The sequence below is a fragment of the Rhopilema esculentum genome, chromosome 3, assembly GCF_057945365.1.
Source record: "Rhopilema esculentum isolate cy_ngs chromosome 3, ASM5794536v1, whole genome shotgun sequence".
In the NCBI taxonomy this organism is placed as follows: Eukaryota; Metazoa; Cnidaria; class Scyphozoa; order Rhizostomeae; family Rhizostomatidae; genus Rhopilema; species Rhopilema esculentum.
In genome coordinates, this window is record NC_142817.1 from 6,933,310 (window position 1) to 6,954,306 (window position 20,997).

General features: G+C 37.1%; 1 protein-coding gene across 1 annotated transcript in view; it reads right to left on the reverse strand.

The window, feature by feature from the left end:
• Positions 1-937: 937 nt before the first annotated feature.
• The window catches only part of LOC135692410 (uncharacterized), a 38,978-nt gene continuing 18,918 nt past the window's right edge, over positions 938-20,997 (reverse strand). Inside the window, exons 10-14 of the mRNA XM_065210508.2 lie at positions 20,524-20,992; positions 18,974-19,042; positions 17,162-17,336; positions 11,543-11,826; positions 938-1,765 (exon numbers count right to left, since the gene is read on the reverse strand). Coding sequence (XP_065066580.1) covers positions 1,311-1,765; positions 11,543-11,826; positions 17,162-17,336; positions 18,974-19,042; positions 20,524-20,992 — 1,452 coding nt within the window. The 3' untranslated portion in view covers positions 938-1,310. The remainder of the gene's footprint in view (positions 1,766-11,542; positions 11,827-17,161; positions 17,337-18,973; positions 19,043-20,523; positions 20,993-20,997) is intronic.

The following is a 20,997-nucleotide window of genomic DNA, read 5'->3' on the forward strand; positions in this document are numbered from 1 at the left end:
AAATAATTTATCAGGCGCTGATCAGACGAATTTTTTTAAAGCTTATCTGAATGCATAAAGGTGTTTCATTGATCTTTTCATTAAAGTTTCTGGCAATTTTCTGCTTGCACTTAATATACTGAAAAAAGACCGAAAAACTGCTACTATGCATAACGACCTAACCCCTTCGAATTCTCTTTCCTCCAAATCCATCTTTTAAATTTGAAAGTCAAGTGATAGTTTCATCCCAGAAGGGAAATCTTTAAACAAAAAATTCACGATCTGATAAAAAAGAGGAATGGAAGTGCAATGGCTGCATCTTAGGTGTTTTGGGACACTAACAGCATGGTCTCGAAGAAAAAAGGCCAACGAAGTTTAAACCTTTTTCCAGCATCTAAGTCTAGGACATATTGTCATCAAAATTACGGTGGATGGTTGTTAATGCCTCTTGGATGTACATGTTATCAGGAATGTATCATTTAACATGAGTTGGTGGGGAGGGGGATTCCTACCGGTCTGCGCCACAACAATTGTCATTGCAAAAGTAAAACCTCCAACAAAGATATCTCCATTAAGACATCTCCCGATAAAGGATACCAGATAACGGAGATCCAAAATAAGAAATTTGCGATTTTGTTTTAGTTTCATTTCTGCAGACGAAGCCGCTTACAAGGAACGTTAGGACAGAGGACACTGAGTCGTCCGCTAAAGAGCTTTTCATTGTACATCCTGTTAGCAAAAATTATTCGCACGTTGATCTTACGTTGACGATGTTGTTAGTAGTCATACTTTTCTATATCTATTAATGGTAATCAGTTTTCAAACCCTTCAATATACAAAGTAAGTTCATTGTTTAACACAATGCATTTAAATCTCTGGTCATTGGTGTATTATAGGCAGATACATCGTGGATGAGGCATCTGGTGATAAAGAGAGGGGGGCAGTATTTGCTAAAAGGGTCAAATTCTTTAGCTTGAAAATAGACCAGAGTCTTAAAAAAGTGGACTAGTCTAGCTAATGGGGGTAAAGTAGAGAAGGGGCATTGAACACTAGATAAGGGGGAATGGAGGTGGTTTTAGAGCATTTGCCATTGAATTCGTCACTGAATGTCATAAACAAATAGCCCGTATAAAAGCAACAAAATTGGAATAATCGCGATCAAAATTGGTTGCGACAAACGGGGTGGAGGTATAGAAGTGTTAATATTACACCATAATCACATGATTTTCTCATCCACTCTTCCTTCATTGTTTAAACGCATCAACATATGAGATCTGTCTTCAACCTCGGCGGGATTGATGCATATATCTCTATTTAAACGTCATCTATTGCTATAATATAGTACATGTCGAGCTTTTAGGCGGTGAATGAACTTCGTGTGCTGGTGCTATTGTACCGTTGGCACCACCCGTGGATCGGGGCGTTGAAGTGGGCGCCCTTGATGACGCTAACGCAACAACTTCGTCGACTGCTTGAGCTGTCGCAATAACTGCCTTTGCGGCGGCATCCGAGTCTCCTTTTGCCACAGCAGCCCCAACTTTGGACGCCATTGCGGCAGCTTTTGCACCCATTGTCGGATTCGCTTGCTTCGCTACATGCTCAGCGGTTGCAGCGGCGACTGCCGCGGCAACAGCTGACGCAGCAACGCGGCGGATTTCTTCTTCCTCATCCATCGGACCGTTCACGCTGCCAATTTCATTGAAGTGAACAGAACGCTTCTTCTGTGCGTCTGAAAAATTGTTTGGTGGGTATCCACCTCCACTGTGATTTCCTTGATACTTGTTGTCTGCAAACGAATTGTACAACAATAAATATCAAAGAAAAATAGTGTATTTTGTTAAAGAATGTCATTTTACTGTCATTTTAATGAAAAATTCAACAAATATGCAACCGAGCTCTCTCCAAAGCTGTAAGTGATACTTCTATTAAAACGAATTACGTCTTCTGGCATTTAACGCAACGAGAAATATTTTGAATCAATGGATGCCTGGAATGACAGGTAGAAATGTCCTCACGTGACAACACAAAATAAAAAATAAATCCAACGAGGTGTATCAAAACAAAGAAAATTGATCGCGAAGTCTATTGACGATGATAAAATCTATTTGGCACTAAAGGGAGTGCTTCGAAATCGCCATTTGCAACTAAGATCATTTCACTTTCACTGCCTATTCTACATGGGAACATAGATGGATGTGAACTAAAAATAACTGTAGGTTTTCAACAAGACTAGACTGTTTGCACAGTGAAAAGCGATTCTGAATTTGATAAGAGAAATAGTCTGTGGATCGGGGATTATTTTCTTGCGTTAGCATCAAGCTTTTTCTGCATGAAGTCAGATAAGCATGAACGTTACTAGGGAAACAGAACAACAAAAGACGAGATTTCGTTAGAGCACAGGTGATTAGCAGAAATAAAACACAGTATACGAGACAGGTATTTGATTGTTCTAGATGAAAATAAAACGATATAAACAGACGTGTTCGTAAAAACCTGTTTGGTTTTAACCTATTGTTGCGAAAGGAATCCGAATAAGTCTTCAAGTAAACATCGTTTTATCAAAATAAAAATCTATTGTTTTGTTTAAAAATTTAATTCAAAGATCAAACGAAAAACTTTCACGTGTCTATGCTCCCTGCCTCTAACTACTATGTCTTGCAATTTGTTGTACGAGCTTTTTTAAAAATAATAATTTGAAAATATTTTCTCGGTTTTGAAATTTAACTCTTAGATTGACACTTAGCACTTCACAAGTGATTACGAAACTGGCATGTATGAAACAAATTGAGAAATTACGACAGCCTATTCTGAGTTATCTGCAGATTCTTACTTTGTGGGCTTTGATAATTAACAGAAAGCCATTCCCAAACATTTTCACGTGAAATAGAATTTTAAGCTGGTTTGGACACATGTTAAGGTTGCTAAAAAGAACATCACTAAAGTTAGCTAGAAAGAACATCACTAAAGTTAGCTTTTGAAGAACATTTGAAATGAACGAAAGGCAACCGTTGATGAGAAAAAAATATGAATAAAACAAATTAAGAAAAGATAAACTACAAGCGCGAGACTACGGGAGAAACAAGGTAAAAAGAACACAGCTCATATCTCGACTGAAACGAAAAAGGCCAAAAAAAGATGAGGAGATAATTTTATCATCTTTTAGTACATTTGAGTGATTTGGCTTGCACGCAGGAGCACGCAATGTAGAGGCTTTTAGAAAGATTCGACAGAGTAATCTGAAAAGGATGATTTCACAAGTAAGAAGTCGTCAACATAAAACAAACGCGAGGTTCAAGGATCACCCGTGCTGTTGTGTTTGAATAACTTTGTTGTATTCCGCCATCCAATACGTCATCAACAGGCGCAATTTGAATGAAATTACTAGAATTTTCTGGTTATTTCTATGAAGACAAAATTCTGATGAAAATTGTTTGCAGGTGAAACAAAACTTTGGCAGTTTTATGAGCAAGTCTCGACTCAATTAATGTTAAATCCGTCCTAATTAGCCTGGCGTGGATTAAAAGAAATTAATTTGTTTTAAATGTCATTAAGATAACGTTAAACATACGGACAAAAGTTAAAGACGACTTTGCTCGCATCCAGCTTTTGCTACAAAAACATTATCGCAGCCATAATCCAAAAAATTCACAACTAAATCAAAACAATTTGTTGATAGCATTGCTGTATTACAGTAATGTTTATAGTTTGTAACATCATTCAAATAGAGGAGTAACACATTGAATTGTAAGATAAGTTTTAAAATGCCATCCAATTGAGATTACATGCTTGATTTCTAGTTCGGCCAATCTCTGATTTGGAAAGAAAAATCTTCAGTTAGCTCGTGGAAGGCGTCGACACTAAGGTTCTCTGTTTTGACTTTTTAAAAAACAGAACACAGAGAAAAGGAAATACCCTTTGATGCATAGAACAGAACGGTTCTGAGTTGCAACTCCGAGTTTCATACTTTTTGTCTTTTGTGCGATTATCAGGCACAAATTTTTGTCATGACTACGCAGTTTCCTAGAAGAAACTCAATACAGATGTTTAGTTTTTTAGAGTATTAGGATTCTGAACGGAAAGAGTTGAAATACTAGCCCGTCCACTTCACCTAAGACATAAATGATTGATGCTATGAGACAACAGTTGCACTTTTCTCGTAAAGACACTTCGCTAACCATCTTTTTTATCAGCATACCGCATCAAAATCCCCTTTAAATCGCCTGATATTATCTTTGAATTTCCTAAAAAATTTGAATTTTGCGTCTTTTATCACCGCGATTACATGATGGGGTATTCAATACGCATTCTTTCCTTCAGCTGTTAGTCGCTCGCGAGCTAAAATTCGATAGAAACCAGAAGGACTACAGACAAGTTTCAAATTCTGATTGGCTGAGAATGACATCAATGTCACGTGATTCACTCGCAGGGAAGCCAGTATGAAGTTGTCAAATATTGTCAAAAAAGTAAATTTATTGAGACAAGATGGCACTAAGGCTAAGTTAACGTTTCTTTTCTGGGTTAAAGAGTAAGATACTGTTGAAGAGGGAAATTTAACCCCACGATATTTCTTGTAATGAAATATTGCAAAAGAGCTGGTACCTTTCGACATAATACTACATGAAATATGACCATTTTGTTAGATGTCGGCGGGACACAATATTGAGACAGGCAGCAATTCAGAAACTATTAAATATCGTTTAATTACAAAACGATTAGTTAGTCTTGATAAAAATATATGCCTTTCACTAAAAATCGCTTTATGGATCAATCATATAACAAGGCCACAGTACTGCTGATAAATAAATGGATTAAGAATTTAAAATATTATATTGCAGGTTAAAGCAAATAATTTTCTGTTTTTTAGCAGATAGCATCTTATCAAATACTGCTGAAAATGAATCAAGACAGAAACGTCTTAAGGCTGCTTTTAATAAAAAACTTTAGATACAAAATATACGACTCTGCTAAGACAAACTATCACAATATCACATTCTGCATCGAGATAATCACGTGACAAATACAGTTCAAGTATTCGATTCTAACCCCGGGGACACTTGGCTAGGCAAGTGACGGCAGTGTTTAGCCACTCTGATAGTGTCCCATAAAAATTGCCAAACCCCCCCCCCCCCTCCCCACCAACCCGGAACTTAACTAGATCATTATAATCAAAACTGTAACTAAATCCTGGACAAATATGGGGGATTATCGCCTGACATACTTTACCCTGGTGGCTCGATTATTACAGTTATCTTTATATCTTTACTAGTATTAGCAGAAAAAGCACACTGAAAAGTTTCAGTTCAGTTGTTCAACTTCTAGAATCAAGCTTTTTAAGTACTGGTTCGTTGAAAAAACTTTATAAAAACCCCCACTTTGCATAAATTAAGCTATACAGTTCCGGATTAAAATTCCTTTAAAGGCCCCTTTTTTATAAATCACGACACTGTCGAAACCATTTTGAAAATTCTTGCTCACGACAAAAAAGCCTGATTCAACAGCGTGGATCTGGAAGTGAACCCTTGCATTACGCGTATAATCCTTCTATCAAATAATGAAACTATACACAATGGACATATTAAGTAAATGTTGGAGTTCAATTGTCTGCGCTGATCCAAAGCAGACCATTTGCTCTCACGTAAGGTCTAAAACAACCTCGTATGATATTGGAACGGCCGCGATGGAACGCAAACTCAAGAAACTTATTCTATTTACAAGTTATCGTGAATTTATTGTGTTATTTCCAAAATTCTAAAAGCAGGATATCTCGAAACACAGACTGGGTTTTCTTTAGGAGTGAGATTGCATAATGTAAGCGGAAGAATTGCACCTTTTGGCTAAGGCTTGAAAAATGTTGATCAATAAGATTGTCACGAGCAAAGAGGCTGACGGCTGTGTGTTTCAATCGATTTCATTGACTCAATGATTAGTAATCATTTATTTCAGTGATTGATCACATCATATATCACTAACCAAACAAAGTAGTGCAAATGCTGTTGGAGGGCAAGTTTCTAGTTAATAATGTCCGCATACCAGGTGCAAGAACTGTCGAAATATGTAAATCAAATATCAATAGACTTTATTCCCTTTTTCCCTGATAGACTATATGTAGAATGATCAGGCTGAGTTCGTGGTCTTTGTCAACCCAGTGTTCTGGAAATAGCCTTGTGATATGATTAATCATATATGCAGTTATTCGCGGCCTTGCCTGATCGAAAAAAACTTCTTATCATGCTGTTTTAATACAGAAAACTTGCAAATGATCTTTATGAATTAAGTTAGCGATTAAAACACGAATTATCTTGGGAACAAAGCGTTATCAAACAATTTTGGCAGGTTTTCTATTTGTACTGGCGTACATACTTTCTACAGGTACCTCACAATCAACACACAAAAAGCCGATATGGAAACTAGGCTTGAAATACTTTAAAATCAAAACAAGTCTATCTTGGGTGGTTTTGAGAAAAACTAGATAGAAATAATCGACTAACGATGGTGTGAAAGTCTTCGCAGATGTCTTCTCTGAAACTTTTAAAACCAATCATCGTACATTGTAATTTATTTTCTCGTAGATCATCAACCAGATTTCAATTCATTAAGACCGTATTATAAAATTAAATCAGTAACATCACGTCGATACAAATTCTAAAACTAGAAAATAACCTTTGAATGATTAAGATAATAAGTATAAATTTTCAATATTTCGATGCGAACGAGCACTGTCAAAAGCTGAATATGCCAAGACACTAAAAGAACTTTGAAATAACTTACAACACGTTGAAAAATCCGGTTCCGTATTCGGTAATGTTCAGCTGAAGTTGTTACCACGCAAGGGTAACAATATTGAATACGGCTTTTCGCTGCTTTGCTCGCATAAACTTTGAAGAAGCATCAAAATAAAACTAAGACAGAAAACAACATCTCGGCTAAGAAACGAGGATATCCTGCCTTCCTTGTTGGACAATACTGAATGATTAATCTTCAGCAGGTTAGCGCAAGAGCAATTATATTTTTCAATGAGCACTTGACTCCTCGGTTGCTAAGGAACATCATAATATTACAGCCTCGGAGTGGAACCAACAGCTGAGCGCTGGAGCGCGAGCTTGTTTGCAACAAAACATCTAGAGTTGAAAGATGCTTTTAAAAGTCAATCGGTTCACGCGTGTGCCTCCTCATGGCAATTAACATAAATTGTTAAATTTATGAAATTGAGAATTGTTAAGCTTCGTTTCAACAAAAGCAATCACCAGTCTAAGCAATTAGCACTTGTAATGCTACAAATGGAACAAAACTTTTGCCATTGGCGCTAATGAATAGTTTAATGTCTCTCTAAGGAACAACTCTGGTGGAATCCTAGCAACAGCCTCGTTTAAGTAACAGGTCAGCACAAATGCTTATGATGTACTGTAGCCTTGACAACAGAACTGCTTAATATTGCATGTGAATCTTGAAGCATGGTGCCCTTATAACAAGAAAAGAAGGGAAACAGAAAACTGCTTCCTTTCTTTGAATTTAAGAAACATAACTGATACGTTAATCCTTTGGCTATTGATGTTCAAGATAAAAATATTGTCTTAATTGGAAAGTTGCAATTCAATGCAACAAATTCGCGGCATTGCACGTGCAATATACAACAAGAACGACAATGACAACAACAACAACCATTTAACCCAACGAGGCTTTTCAAGCAAGTCAAAGCGAGGTTCTCACAACAGCTCAACATACTGCATACTGACAATGAAAAACAAGAGACATCGAAACAACTGAGGATCTTTAATTGTAACAAAGAGTTTGGTGGACGTTTCAAAAGTCGTACGAGTGTCAAATCTACACGTGCATTGCTCACGTGAAAGAGCAAATGTTTCTGAAGAATGTTATATGGCTGGAACTTTGTAAACCTCTTTGTAAAGCAAGTTTAACTGTATTTTTCAATTTTTTTATCAAACATTAACCAACGTGTCAGGAGAAAATGAACGAGAATACAGAAATCTCTGGCAAATATCTTCCACAGCCCCAATTTACTCTCTAAAGTCAAGCACTTGCAGTATGATAACTGATTTTCTGTCTTCCCTTTAATACAACACTGCATGACTAGGTTTCGACTTTTACGGGTGCAACGTAAAGCATTTCAAATTAAAAACGGCTAAATGTAAATTTAAATTTTTTCAAGCGGAATTCATTTTTTTCAAAGAAGTTCCACAACATGTTATCCTGATGCCATTTGATTAACTTTATCAGACGGCAGTACTCGCTACTATTCTTAATATGCTTGTGATTTTTGTGATTAAAGATGTGAAAAATATGGTTAAAGAAAACCCATTTTAATAGCACTAGCGCCGTTTCCTGGATTGCGAGGACTCTGGACATGGCAATGGCTTTCTGTTCCCTTGGTTGGGTTTCTCTTGCCTTACACTGTCTCCAATGCTTGCCTGATAACCAATGTGAAACAGGAACCTTTCTTGGTCAGTAGCTCTCATGTAGTTTAATATTTTTGTGTAGTTTAGCTGAATGTTCCTCGTGTAATGCCTTGGGGTTGCCATGATCTTTTCTCCCCTTGGTGTCATAAGAAGTCTCTTGAATATTTGGCTTTCGTTTTTATTGGTTTTCATACCGAAAAAAATGATTTTTTCACAAATGTTAACGGGGTACTCCTAAAAGAGCTGAGTAGCAGTTCTTGAAAACGGAGAAAATAAGAGTGGGACTGAAGCAGCGAGTGCGTGGTTTCATGCCCTTGCCCTCAAGAGAAATTTCATACTGCTTTACTGTGAAGGCGAAAACTAATTAAAGATAGTGGTAAAATATACCTTACAGAACATTAATCGTCTGTTTTATTCAAGCAAACGACAAATTGTTCAAATCTCGGTCTCCTTCTCCGCTGCAAACTCAAAGTTTTCTAGTTATGTTCCACGCAAAAGTGAGGTTTCTACCCACTGATGACATTGCATGGTTAGCTAGGGAGGAGCACCAGTCTACAAAATTTGATAAAGAATTATAACATATTCCTTTCAGAGAAATTGAATCAGTTATTAAACCTAAAACTAAACAAGATCTACAAATTTTGATTCGAAGCCGGTTAGTCTTAAGAATGACCAAAGTAATTTTCCCGAAATCTAAATTGTAACTTCCCTCTGCGAGTTTTCTCTTACGACATTTCCTAAGACAGACATTTTCTCAACTTATGGTTTTGAAAGGTTTAAAAACACGTCTCCAAAACTGGCTTTTTGTGCCAAATATATATACAGTCAGAACCAATATTTCAGTTCTTCTTAATCCCATGATTAGAGGAAAGTATATTTCAGGTTGTTTACAACGTCTGAAAAAATTTTTAATGAAGGTGAAAAATTGATGAATCTCTTAGTCGTGAGGATCTAATCGTTAATTCTTTACCATAATAATGTAACTGAAAAGGAGAGATCGTTTTCACCACAAAGTCTTTATGGGACAAAAATAATGTAAGTTTCAGATATCAAAACAAGTCTTCACAGACTTGGACTAATTTAGTTATCATTATTCAATCATTTCTTCTCACCCACTCTTTTGGTAGAAAAATGACTTACTAGTTCTTATAAAAAGCGTATAATTTGAATGACAGAGAAGTGCCATTCTGAGAAAAACAAGGGTGGTGATCCTGTGACACAATGTAATGGAAAGGACCAACAAAATGTTTCAGTGACTCAAAAAGAAGGAAACTATAAAATTTGCTGTTAAGACAGAGAACTAGCTGTTTCATTTGTAAATAATTTCACATAATAATAAGAGCAAAACTTTTGAGTTGTTTACGATGTCTGAAAGAGTTTAGATAAAGATGAAAAATTGATGAATATCTTAGTGGTGAGGATCTAATCGTTAATTCTTTACCATAATAATGCAACTGAAAAATAAAGATGTCTAAAACCGCAAAGTCTGCATTGGGTAAATAACATCACCTTCAAGTTTCTTGCAAATCTTCAAGGCCAAAAGCAAATTTAGAAATCATTCGTTTTCATCCTTAGGTCGAGGGGGAATTATAAGAGATAAAGAAGTGATATTCTGAGAAAAGACGGCATGGGCCATGATCATGGGTTAAGATGTGAAGGAAGGGACCCAACATATAATTCATTGTCACTTAATTTGCTATAGAGACCGAGAAATTCTTCTGTTTTTGAAACTTTTAATTTTATACCAATATGTATATGAAATAACAAAAAAGCACTTCGAAAAAACGATTGCCTTCATCTTTCTTCTAGCATTATGATATGTCTGTTTATATTGTCTTGTAATATGAGAAACACCTCTGCCCGTATAAAGGCTGTTTCCTAGGAAACCGCTGCAAGAGGAATCATCAGTGAACGATGAAGAGCTGTTCAAGACTAACGTTTAGCATACAGGTCTGCTTCGAGATAAGGACATTGCTATTGAACTGCTCGTTTATATCAACAAGCACATTCCGAGATGAATTCATTAACACTTGCAAAAATGATTTATACGCAGAGAAAAACTGACTTTTTTGATAGAGAAGATAAAGAATGCAGAATATTTATAGAAATAGTGGTGGAAGAGAACAGGTGGGTTTGCTTTACACAGAACAAGGGACAAACATACTTCCGACCGCATGCAACTTTGCTTGAATTTGCAATTGAATCATGCTGGAGACACCAAGATAGTGTCGGTCTAAAAAAGCGTGCGCGACAGAGAACTAAAATTAAACGAGACTTTATTTTGCAAATGGCCGAGCAGGAAATTTTCTGCATTACTTTCTGCGTGTTAGTCACAGTTGAACAAGTTTGATAATAGATTTTAACTTTAACTAATTTCACAGAACCATTTACGAAGAATGAAATCAACGCAGTCACGCGGTCGTAATTGCAAGGAAGATTGTGTGAGCTGGAAGAGAATATGGCAGGTGTAAAAAAAATCACGGGTTACCATTTTTGAAGACAAACGTGATATTTGGTGCCAAAACAACCATTAGAGTCTTCTGATGAAATAGCTATCTCCCCCCTTTTTTACGGACACGATGTTTGTTGGCAAAAGTCCAAACACAAAGTCTGATTTTAACGCGCATGCAGTAAGGAGGTGCTTGTCCTGCTTCTTCATCAGATTCTTTAGCTGTCACTTAAGCGTAGTCATCGTGGACGTTCGTATCTGACGCTTGCAGTCAGCTGGGGGGAGGAGGGGGGTGGCGTTTGGTTGGGACAAAGCTCCTTTGGACTGACATCGAGTATTGATATAATGGTATCTATTATAGCCTCAACCCTGTCTACGACAAAAACTGGCCTTTTTGAAGAATAAGCGGTCGCAGAGGGAAATCCTGACGATGTACTTGTAATTACCAAGGGTAGAATCACTTTTAGCCTAATCAATGTTTAAGCAAAAATTTACGATAGGATGTCAGAACTATAGTCGTAGGAATGTCCTGTAAAATGATTTCAAAATGTTCGGTTTCATGGCGACAAAGGCTCTTGAAAGCAGCATAAAGAAAGAAGGAAAGAGTTGGGGGAGACAAGGGATTGCCAGGACCCCCGCCATGAGGCATAAGTCTGGTGAAACTATATAACAGAAGTTGGAGAATGTATACTTTACTTACCGTCCTCGTGCGGATAATACGACTCAGTAATTTCTTCTAGGTCTCCAGTATCGAACAAACTGACATGACATGCCTCGACCAACGACTTCGCTTGTTGCTTGTTAACTTGGTAATTGGCCCCAAAACCGGTACCCTCTGTTATGTCTATTCGCGGGAGCTTATCGATCAACGGGTACAACTCGTGTTTCTCGAGTTCTGGCACGATCTCCAATGTAGCCACAACAACTTTTTTCGAACGTTCAAGTGCCAACCTTACAGTGTCGAAGTTCTTTTCTTCAAGGTACCTAGGAATAAGATGTCGGTTTGGTTGTTGAGATTAAAATGACACCATAGGTAGCAATATTACTATGAATGCGACCATTATTAAAGGAGATGGCCATCAAGACTTATGGGGATTTGGCATGGCCAAGAAGAATAAAAACCACTAACCACTGTATTGGATGTCGGGGACTTAAAAAAGCCCTCATAACCATTTTCAAGACTGGGAATTTAAGCCTTGTCGGTGTAGGACGTCACGCAGTGGGTATCCAGTACAACTAGTGATGGAGTTTTACTGTAGGTTTCTAAGAGAATCTGCCGACATTCCTTAAGATACGATTTTTTTCCAAGGTGACAATTCATTAGAAAACTACCGAAGCTTGGTCAAATAAACAGGAACAAAGCTTGGTGAGCCAATCAGACGCTGTTCATACCAACGTAACTAGGTGCGGTTTTAAACTTTCTGAGAAATAACTCTAAAACACAAACATTGGCAAAACTTTTCTTTTAAAAGCAGTGCAAGCTGGTGGGAAATTGACCCAAAACGGGGGTACATTAGCCAGATACCCGGTAGTCGATTTCAACATTGCTAGGGAAAGCGGTGGGGGTGGAGACGTGCGCTGAGGGTGTACTCAACTTGAAGGGATAACGTCAAAATAAATAAGACAAAAAGAGATAACGTCAAAATAAAGTGGAAGTAATTATAAACATGAAGAAAAAGCTTAAAGTATGCTAGTAAGAAGGAAACATTAGATGGATGACTAAAAGTACTACATATTAATTACACATATTAATAAAATCTGCAGATGACTACATATTTCAGGTTTCTGATGCATATAAGTTTTCAGATTCCAGGAAAGGTATTTCTCAGCAACAAAAGGGCCCCAAAAAATTTAGCAGTTAAGTGATTGGGGGTACATGCCTCCCCCAGACCCATGGCTCCTAATTCACTGGTTGGTGGACCATGCAAACAGAGGGGTAGAGTAAGCATTCCAAATCTAACAAAAGTACAACCAATGCAAACATTTCAAATAAACGGGAAAGCGTTATGATAGCTTTGAAAAAAAACAAACATTTGAGTAAACTAAACCTTTAATCTGATACTCTACAGAGTTTAAAACGTCAGAACATAGATCGAAAACTCTACGCTATGAAATATATATACCCAGTTGTGGATCAAAATGGGCCAATCAGAAACGCGAGCACATGACTGTTGAGGTTGACCAATCAGTGCCGCTTGCCTATAGAGAATGTTACCAATGGAGTCCTAAGTTATGATAGCATGGTTTTCAAAACTGCAGAAAAAGCGACAGCTGTTATCATACATTCGACGGAATTTTGGCCCTAGAATAAACACCGGTTTATTATTCCCAAAAGTTCAGATAAAAAAATGCTATACTCATCTTTGGGCAGATGAAGCAGGAGTACAAAACAAAAATAGGAATGACAGATGGAAGGAATAACAGGTAAAGTCAGGGGTATTGGGAGGGGGTAACCGGGGTTAGGAACCCTGGGCCATGTCTTCGAAAATGCCTGTCATTTGCTCTATATTGTAAAACGTCTCCTGCCTATCTCAAGTTTATCCTGAGGCCTCAGCGGCGTTGCTATGGCCCTGGTATAACCTGCCGCGCAGAATGGAATCTAGATCAGTCTCATCGTGGACTGTAGCTATACTACCTAACTAAGGCATAGTTTTTGTGACACACAAGCACATCGCTATTGAAAATGATTTTTTTAAGCTTTTTTATTGAAAAAACTAACAATTTTTTGAACGAAAAATGCATCGAATTTTTAAAGAAAATAAAGCTCAAGTATTTAAAACACGAGCTTTAGAATCATTAACTTTTTATTGTACCTCATGTACTGTTCTAACCTTACCTTATTTACATCATCATTAAAAAAAGTTAAACAAAAAACTATCGCAACGATGTATCTTAATTTTAATACAAAGATCTAACATTTGTTCAACTGTTAGATAAAAACAATGAATTTGGAGAAAAGAAATGTCATTCGTTGTTTTCTGAGACAAATATTTATTCATAAAACAATTAGTTACAAAACTGAAAATAATGCAAAAGAAGCCAACCAGAACCATTTAGACACGTGGGCCTAAAACCTCTTACAAAAAAGAATTTCTTAATCACCCATATTCTCAAAAACGGTGTTTTGTAGCCTAATATCATTTGTTAATAATTATTAGGAAGAATGTTTAAATTTTAGCTTCTGCCGTCCTACATCTCGAAAACATCGTAGAAAACAAACCATACTAGCACATTACAAGCTTGAAGATTGTTCCTATAATTGTTTGTGTGAAGGTTAGACTGGTCTTCCTCACTCAAAAACTCATGAAAGCCACGCTATTATTATTAATTTATTCGAAATTTTACCAAATAAGAGCCTCAATATTTCTATAAAATTTATTCTTCCAAAAAGAGTCGGATATGTACACTGTTGATAACTAGCGCGTGATGTGCTGAATGCACAAGTAATAAATGATTATTGAAACGTGTCAGTAAATGTGTCCGGTAAAAAGACGTCCGCATCAAAGTCTGGTTAAAGGCGTACAAGGGAATTAGGCCTTTTGCTCCGCTAAGGGCAAAGGGCTGTTGTGAAGTCGCGTTTAAGAGGTTAATTTAAAACTGTCTTGCCTGACTCAATGTAAGTATACCATCTTAAAAGGGCTTGTTATTAAAAGTAATTGTCCGATCGTTATTTCAACATTAGCAAAGCTGGATCATTTTTCCGCAGATAATTTCGGCTTGAAAGGGATTGTAATAACACGAAGAATTTTGCGATTTGGATATTGAAACGCTCTTTAGTGAGATATAAAAGCATTGGTTGACATACGGTAGACCATCCACAGTAAAATAAAAAAGAAATTGAAGTGATGTCAAAAGGTGAGGATTTAAAGGAAAAAACCACCAACAGACCTTGAAAACGAACCAACTGTGATGTAACTCAAGGGGCTGGTATATTTCGTTGCTCCTTGGACGTTGAATTAAAATTTTCGCAGAGCATTAATGATCCAAAACTGCATAAAGCAGTATCCAACAGAAGGCAAATAACCGACACGTCGACCACACAGAAGGCCACAACTATTGAACTATGACTCAACATGTTGTATTCTTGTCTTCATTTGGTATCATCAAAGAATTCAAAACATTTGATTTGAATAATAAAAAGCCCTTTGACGTTAGCTCAACCTTTTTGACCATATCAATACTTGTTGTAAATAGCGGTGACAGAGTTTTGTTCTTAAAAGTGTGGTTCCGATAAAATGAAAATAAAAAATAGTTGGCAAGCATGCAATTCTTTTAAATTAAAACAATCTTTGAAAAAAAAATGAAAATAAAAGCTCAAAATGTTTAAAAGCTCAAGAATAAGAATGAATAACTTTTTATGTATACAGAATAGATTTCAATAAAGGCTTGACTGCTTTCTGTCACAAAAGACTGTATTAGCTACCGGGAGTCTTAAGAGGTTTAGGCCTACATTTAAAAGATCCACTGGAATGTACACTCTTTTTTTTTCATAAGAACACAAGCCTCAAAACTGGTCAAAAATTAAGAACAAATTAAGAACAAGCTGAGGCTGAGCTTCTGCAAAATGCAATTTTGAACAACGATTTTTCTCAAAATCGAGGATTTTTAGCGATGTGTGGGTGCTTTTTCGATGAATATTCAAATTTATCAGCAAATTAAGGCTGTCTCACTCACTTTGTTGGCAAATAATGCCTGAACACCTCTTTGGAGCGAAAAAAGCTAGCAAAACCACTGCTTACACCCTTTTAATTTAAGAATAAATTAAGAACAATCCAGCCTCAGATTTTCGAAAAAATTAAGAACAGTCAGCCTGAACTTAAATTTACTGGTTCTTGTAAAAAAAAGAGTGTAAATTGAATGCTTTGAATTCAAAAAACTCAAGGTAACCTCGTTAGAGAGGTCAGTCATAGCCAGAGATCGTTTCATGGCCAGGTGCTATCGGGAGTGTCTGCTGTGATAAGTTGTGCGAAGCCTTGCTTTCTTGTTAGCACCGTTAACTTTACATACAATCATTTTTTTATAAGAAACTGGCTATAAGAAACGAGTATTGGACAGTCAGAAAAAATTAAGAAACTTCAATACTCGAAGCAAAAAAATTAAAAAACAACGAAATTTTGTCAATCCAAGAACATAATTTCCCTGTTGGCGTAGAACTTAATTAAAAATACACTTCCCACATCTAAATACAGCATCAGAACGGAAGCGAATCTCTTGACATGATAAAAAAGGTCACGAACATTTCATAACACCATTCATGACTTCATAATTAAGAAACTCTGAAGAAACAATGAGTATTGATATTTCCAGAACATTAAGTAACTGGAGTACTCAACATCGAGCTTTGTTTCTTACTAAAAAATGAGTGTATTTACGGTTTAAGCTACTGCCTTAGTAAGATGTACACTCCTTCTTGGTAGCAAAAGAGAGTTGAAATGCTTTTATAACGAGGGGAAGGGCGGATGCACTTCCTCGCGGTTGGAAACTTTCGTTAACTTTACCAGGTAAATTTTCACTATTTCACTATTTCAAGTTGCCCCGGTGGGTTCACTTCTAGAACAATCTATACACCATGTGGGTTCCAAAAATGGATTTCTACCCCTTTATCTCTTACATAACCGGCATCGTAACACACCTTTATATTTGGGTATGTTACACCCCTTTTCTCTGACACAAAAAAATGTTAAATTAAATCAGCCCCATCAACCTTGGCAATAGATTTGATAAAAAGTAAAATGTAAATTTTACTCAAGATATTTGCCCCTTTTTACCAAAATCTCTGAATATTTTTCTTTAGAAACACCCCTTTTTTGAAAATCTATGTCCCAGTTGTGTGTCAAACTTATGACCCTTTCTTAGAGATTTTTGGAACTCACGTGGTGTATAGGGTCATATGAAAGTGAACTCGCCGGGCAAGTTGCACAGCGAGCGGAAAAGGCTCATCCTTCCTCTGGTCAAAAAGCCAATACTTCGAAAACCTTCTTTAGAAAAACCAACAAAACCAAGTTGCATTATGACGGTAGTTGCTGAAAACTTTGCTTTCAACGACCTTCCTCGCATTCTTCGGCCTTGCGAGACCCCATAATCCAAGATTCTTATAACCTGTCTCCTATTGAAACTAAATAAAAAAAACTTGATCACAATTCCCTCATTTTCCTTGGCCTCCTCTCCCTGCCTTTGCTAGTGATTTGATATTGGTCCCCGTGTGAAATTTACCAATAAAGCTATTGTCAATGTGCACTTTTTATCGGTTGCCTCCCAGTCTAGCAGCAATCGAGATCGCTTAATGCGTAATATAAATGTATATATATATTCAACTTACTTGTTGGTAAGAAGCAGCAATATTAGTCCCGCTCTATCAAAGCACTCGCTTCTTTTATCCTCAACAATTTCGTGCTGACAAACACAGACATAGCCCGCGCTTTCGATGTGGTAGAGAAGACAGCGAACCTCGTTATAGTGGTCAGCGTCATAGTTGATGTAAATCACACAATGAGCTGCAAAGAATTAGCAAAGATTAAAGGGTCTCAATGCCAAACGACACTATCTAGGTTGGAAGGTGGCTCATATGAGGGCCAAGCTGGCAGTTTCAATTGACTGCTGGGGACATAGTGGATTTTAGCGGTTCTTTTATATGGGATACACCAGGGTTAAAGATTATCTCGAATAAAACACTATCTCGAATAAAACTACAATGCAAATTGCAAACCTTATTACTTTTATTAATAGTTTGAAACTTATGGTATATGAATGACGAGTGTCACTTACGAATACGAATCATATGGGAATCTCTAAAACCTTGATCCTGTATAAGATCTGAATCAGATATCAAAAAGAAGAGAAGATCTATTCTGACGTAAATGAAGGAACTAGCATAAGAGAAAATAGCACAGTTCATTACGCACTAGCCAAATGAGCATTTCTAACTGGACCGATTAGCAGAACTAGTGCTGGTATTTTTTATCGTAAAATACACAAGTAACAAAAGCTCATTTTGGTCGTCAGTCCAGATAGAACACTTTTAATGAATTTTCATACAAACGCTTTCTCAGTAGGCTCTGAGAGGAGGGGACAAAAGTTTAGGCCACGCCCTTTTTATTGACAGAAAACGCTTCTTTACCAACAAGGAATGCTAACTTTACCAATAAGGAAATCCAACGACCAACTTTTGGCTACGTAAAGACTGTTTTAAAATCATAACATTACATTACAAAAATTATTTGGAAAAATATTTCCCCACCCACAACATTTCCTCATCGAATTTAGAAGAAATAAAAATTGATCCTGCCGAGAACTGGGGGAGGGGGGCATGTCCCCTCCATGGCACTGCTATTGGGGATTCATAAAGAAAAACTAAACTTCTCTAGTAATCACCGGTTGAGTAAAGGACAGTTATATCAACTTATTTTGACTCATTATCCCTGGCTGCCAATAACTTCAGGGCATCATTGACACATCATTGGCTACAGCATCTTACTCAAACTACCCTATTCAGTGGCACCACGTAACAAAACGTACTTCGTCAGAGCCAAGAGCGTCATCAAGCCTTTAAGGCCCGGTTTAAACGGCAACGGATCCAAACAGTTTCGGATCTATTTGGATCCGAACTCATTCTTGAAGGGGTGTTTACACGGGATCGGATTTGTATGGATCCAAGATGCGCGGATTTATGTGCTCACTCCAATATTGGAATTTTTGGCGGCAATTATGCAGCCTCAGAAGGGAGAAAATAATTGGTCCGTTCTAGCGATTGAAAGCTATTGTAACTGCCTTCATATTTTTGTTTTTTTTTTCTAAATAAGATGCTCCTTTAATTTTGTTTATTTTATTTTTTCAGCACAACTTTCAGCAGTCCAACCAAAACCTTTACGAAGTACCTCGAATATCTTCCGCCTTATTTTGTATCCGTACCTGTTTGGATACGTTTACAGGTCCCGTGTAAACGGAAAACCAATCCGTACCACTTTGGGTACGGATCCGTTTGGATCCGATCTCGTGAAAATAGGCCCTTAGTTGCAATCCAGTTTTTCAGTTAATTTTACTCAACTATGCATATACTTGCAACATCAAGGTCCGATTAAAGTGCGAGCAATATGAAAACATAATTGTAACATAAATAAGATGTAAATTTTACCAGAGCAATCCATCAGCCAATCACAAATATCCTGAGGAATTTTCGATCTTTGTCCTGCTTTATCTTCAGCTTTAAAGAAAATGAAAGAAAAGTAAGAAAATGGTAACAGATGGCATTTTACGTAACATATGCTGAATAAGAATTTTGATACACCCTATACGCACGACCATCATGCTTAAAGTCATGAAATGAATTGTTAGCATATGAAATCATTTTCCTTGTTGGTGTCGAAATTGTCCAGTAAATTCAATAATTGAATAATTTACAAGCAATGACGGCGATGATTATAATGATGACTGATTATAATGACGATTGTCATTGATGTTTGTGATTTGGACGGTGATGATGATGATGATGATGACATTGCCAAATCGTTGGTGATGGTTTAATAGTCCTAAACTTCAAGTAATTCAATACCATAACCATCGCGTCACTTTAAACCTTTAATATCTCTTTCAATCTAGGTCCTCTAGAAATCTGTCCTTCTTGAAAAACCCTCTTAAGAACTGAATTTTCGATGATTTTCTAGATGCAGCCAACAGATCTTCAGCGGGAATGATTGATCAGTTCAAAGCAAAATTTATTTATCTCTTTATGTAATCTCTCTAAAAGCCATCGGAGATTCTTATAGAATATTTTCTAAATAGATAACTTTAGTGCACAGTTAAATTGAAAGGAAGAAATACTCCATCAAACTTTCATCAAGATCCCTGACACATATGTCTAAAAACACACTTAAAGAGAACTAAGAAAAAAGGATCAAAATGATTAAAGCCTCGAAATGCTATATCTGGTGGAATGGTTAATTAGCAGGCAAGGTTTCAAAAATTGAAGAAAAAAACAAGCATACATGATTGTGTAGATATATAAAACCGTGAAGCAGATCTATACCGACACATGCCCGTTTGGGCATACAACTCTAACGACAAACAGGATCCAAGATCTATTTAACAGCACAAGATTGTGTGACAGCGCCCAGTGTGACCTGGCCAAGATTGGCATTACACTGCTTTTACTTAGTTTTTTGAAGAGCTGTGATTGTCTTTCTTGCAGGACTTTAAACAAACCCAACAAAAACGAACTGTCATAGGAACTGAGAGCCCCGTATACTGAGTGACTGACCTGTAGGTGAATTTCTCACAGTTATGATAACCTACAACTTCAAGGGTCCTTATAACACTACAGAAATTCTATTCCTACGGCAACGTGATGATGAAAGGGCTGAGAGTTAAAAAACCTATGTGCTTTTATAGATATTTCGCAATATGAATCTGAGTCGTGAAAACCCGTATGTAATCAGAGTCGAGTTTCCGTATGCAATCGCTGCTAAACATTACATTTAGGCTGTGAGACAAAATTGATATATAGTAATTTCTTGATGTGGTTAAGTTAGCTGGTGTCTTTTAAGCAACCAAAAACAGCGTCAAGAGTTAGTAATTTACAAATCCAAGGACCATCTGGTGCAAATCTTGTGCTTTATCCTAGATAAATGCATAATTGACTGCATAATATAGAGAGCAATATATGGAAAACTTATATTTCAGACTCACTTGGTACAGGGATCATCTGCAGTGATAGATCCTTAGAAATATCGCCTCTTAGGTATGCTTCCACGACTTGTGGCATCAATTTCCACTGATCGAGTTTCACATTGTAAACATACACTTCGTAATAAATAGCAGGGTAGGTACACAGAATTGTCTGTATGACATATAGATAGCGGCTTAGAAAGCACCAGCCCATGTTATACGCCTGCCTGTTGTGTCCTTTGACGTACTTAGGCCTAGCCATCACATCAACATCCAATGAATTCTTTCCCTGGACAACGGATATATCAACGTCACCAACACGCAGGTAGGCCCCTGATTGCCAGTAGCTAAGTGTCTCGCTTGACCTCAGTGCCATTGTGCTTGCTGATACCAATGAAATGAAGAAGGAATGGGATATAGGCTTGAAGAAACGGAACCGCCATCCAATTTCGAGCTGGGTCTCTGGGCATGTAGGTAGCCAGGCATTGACCTGTG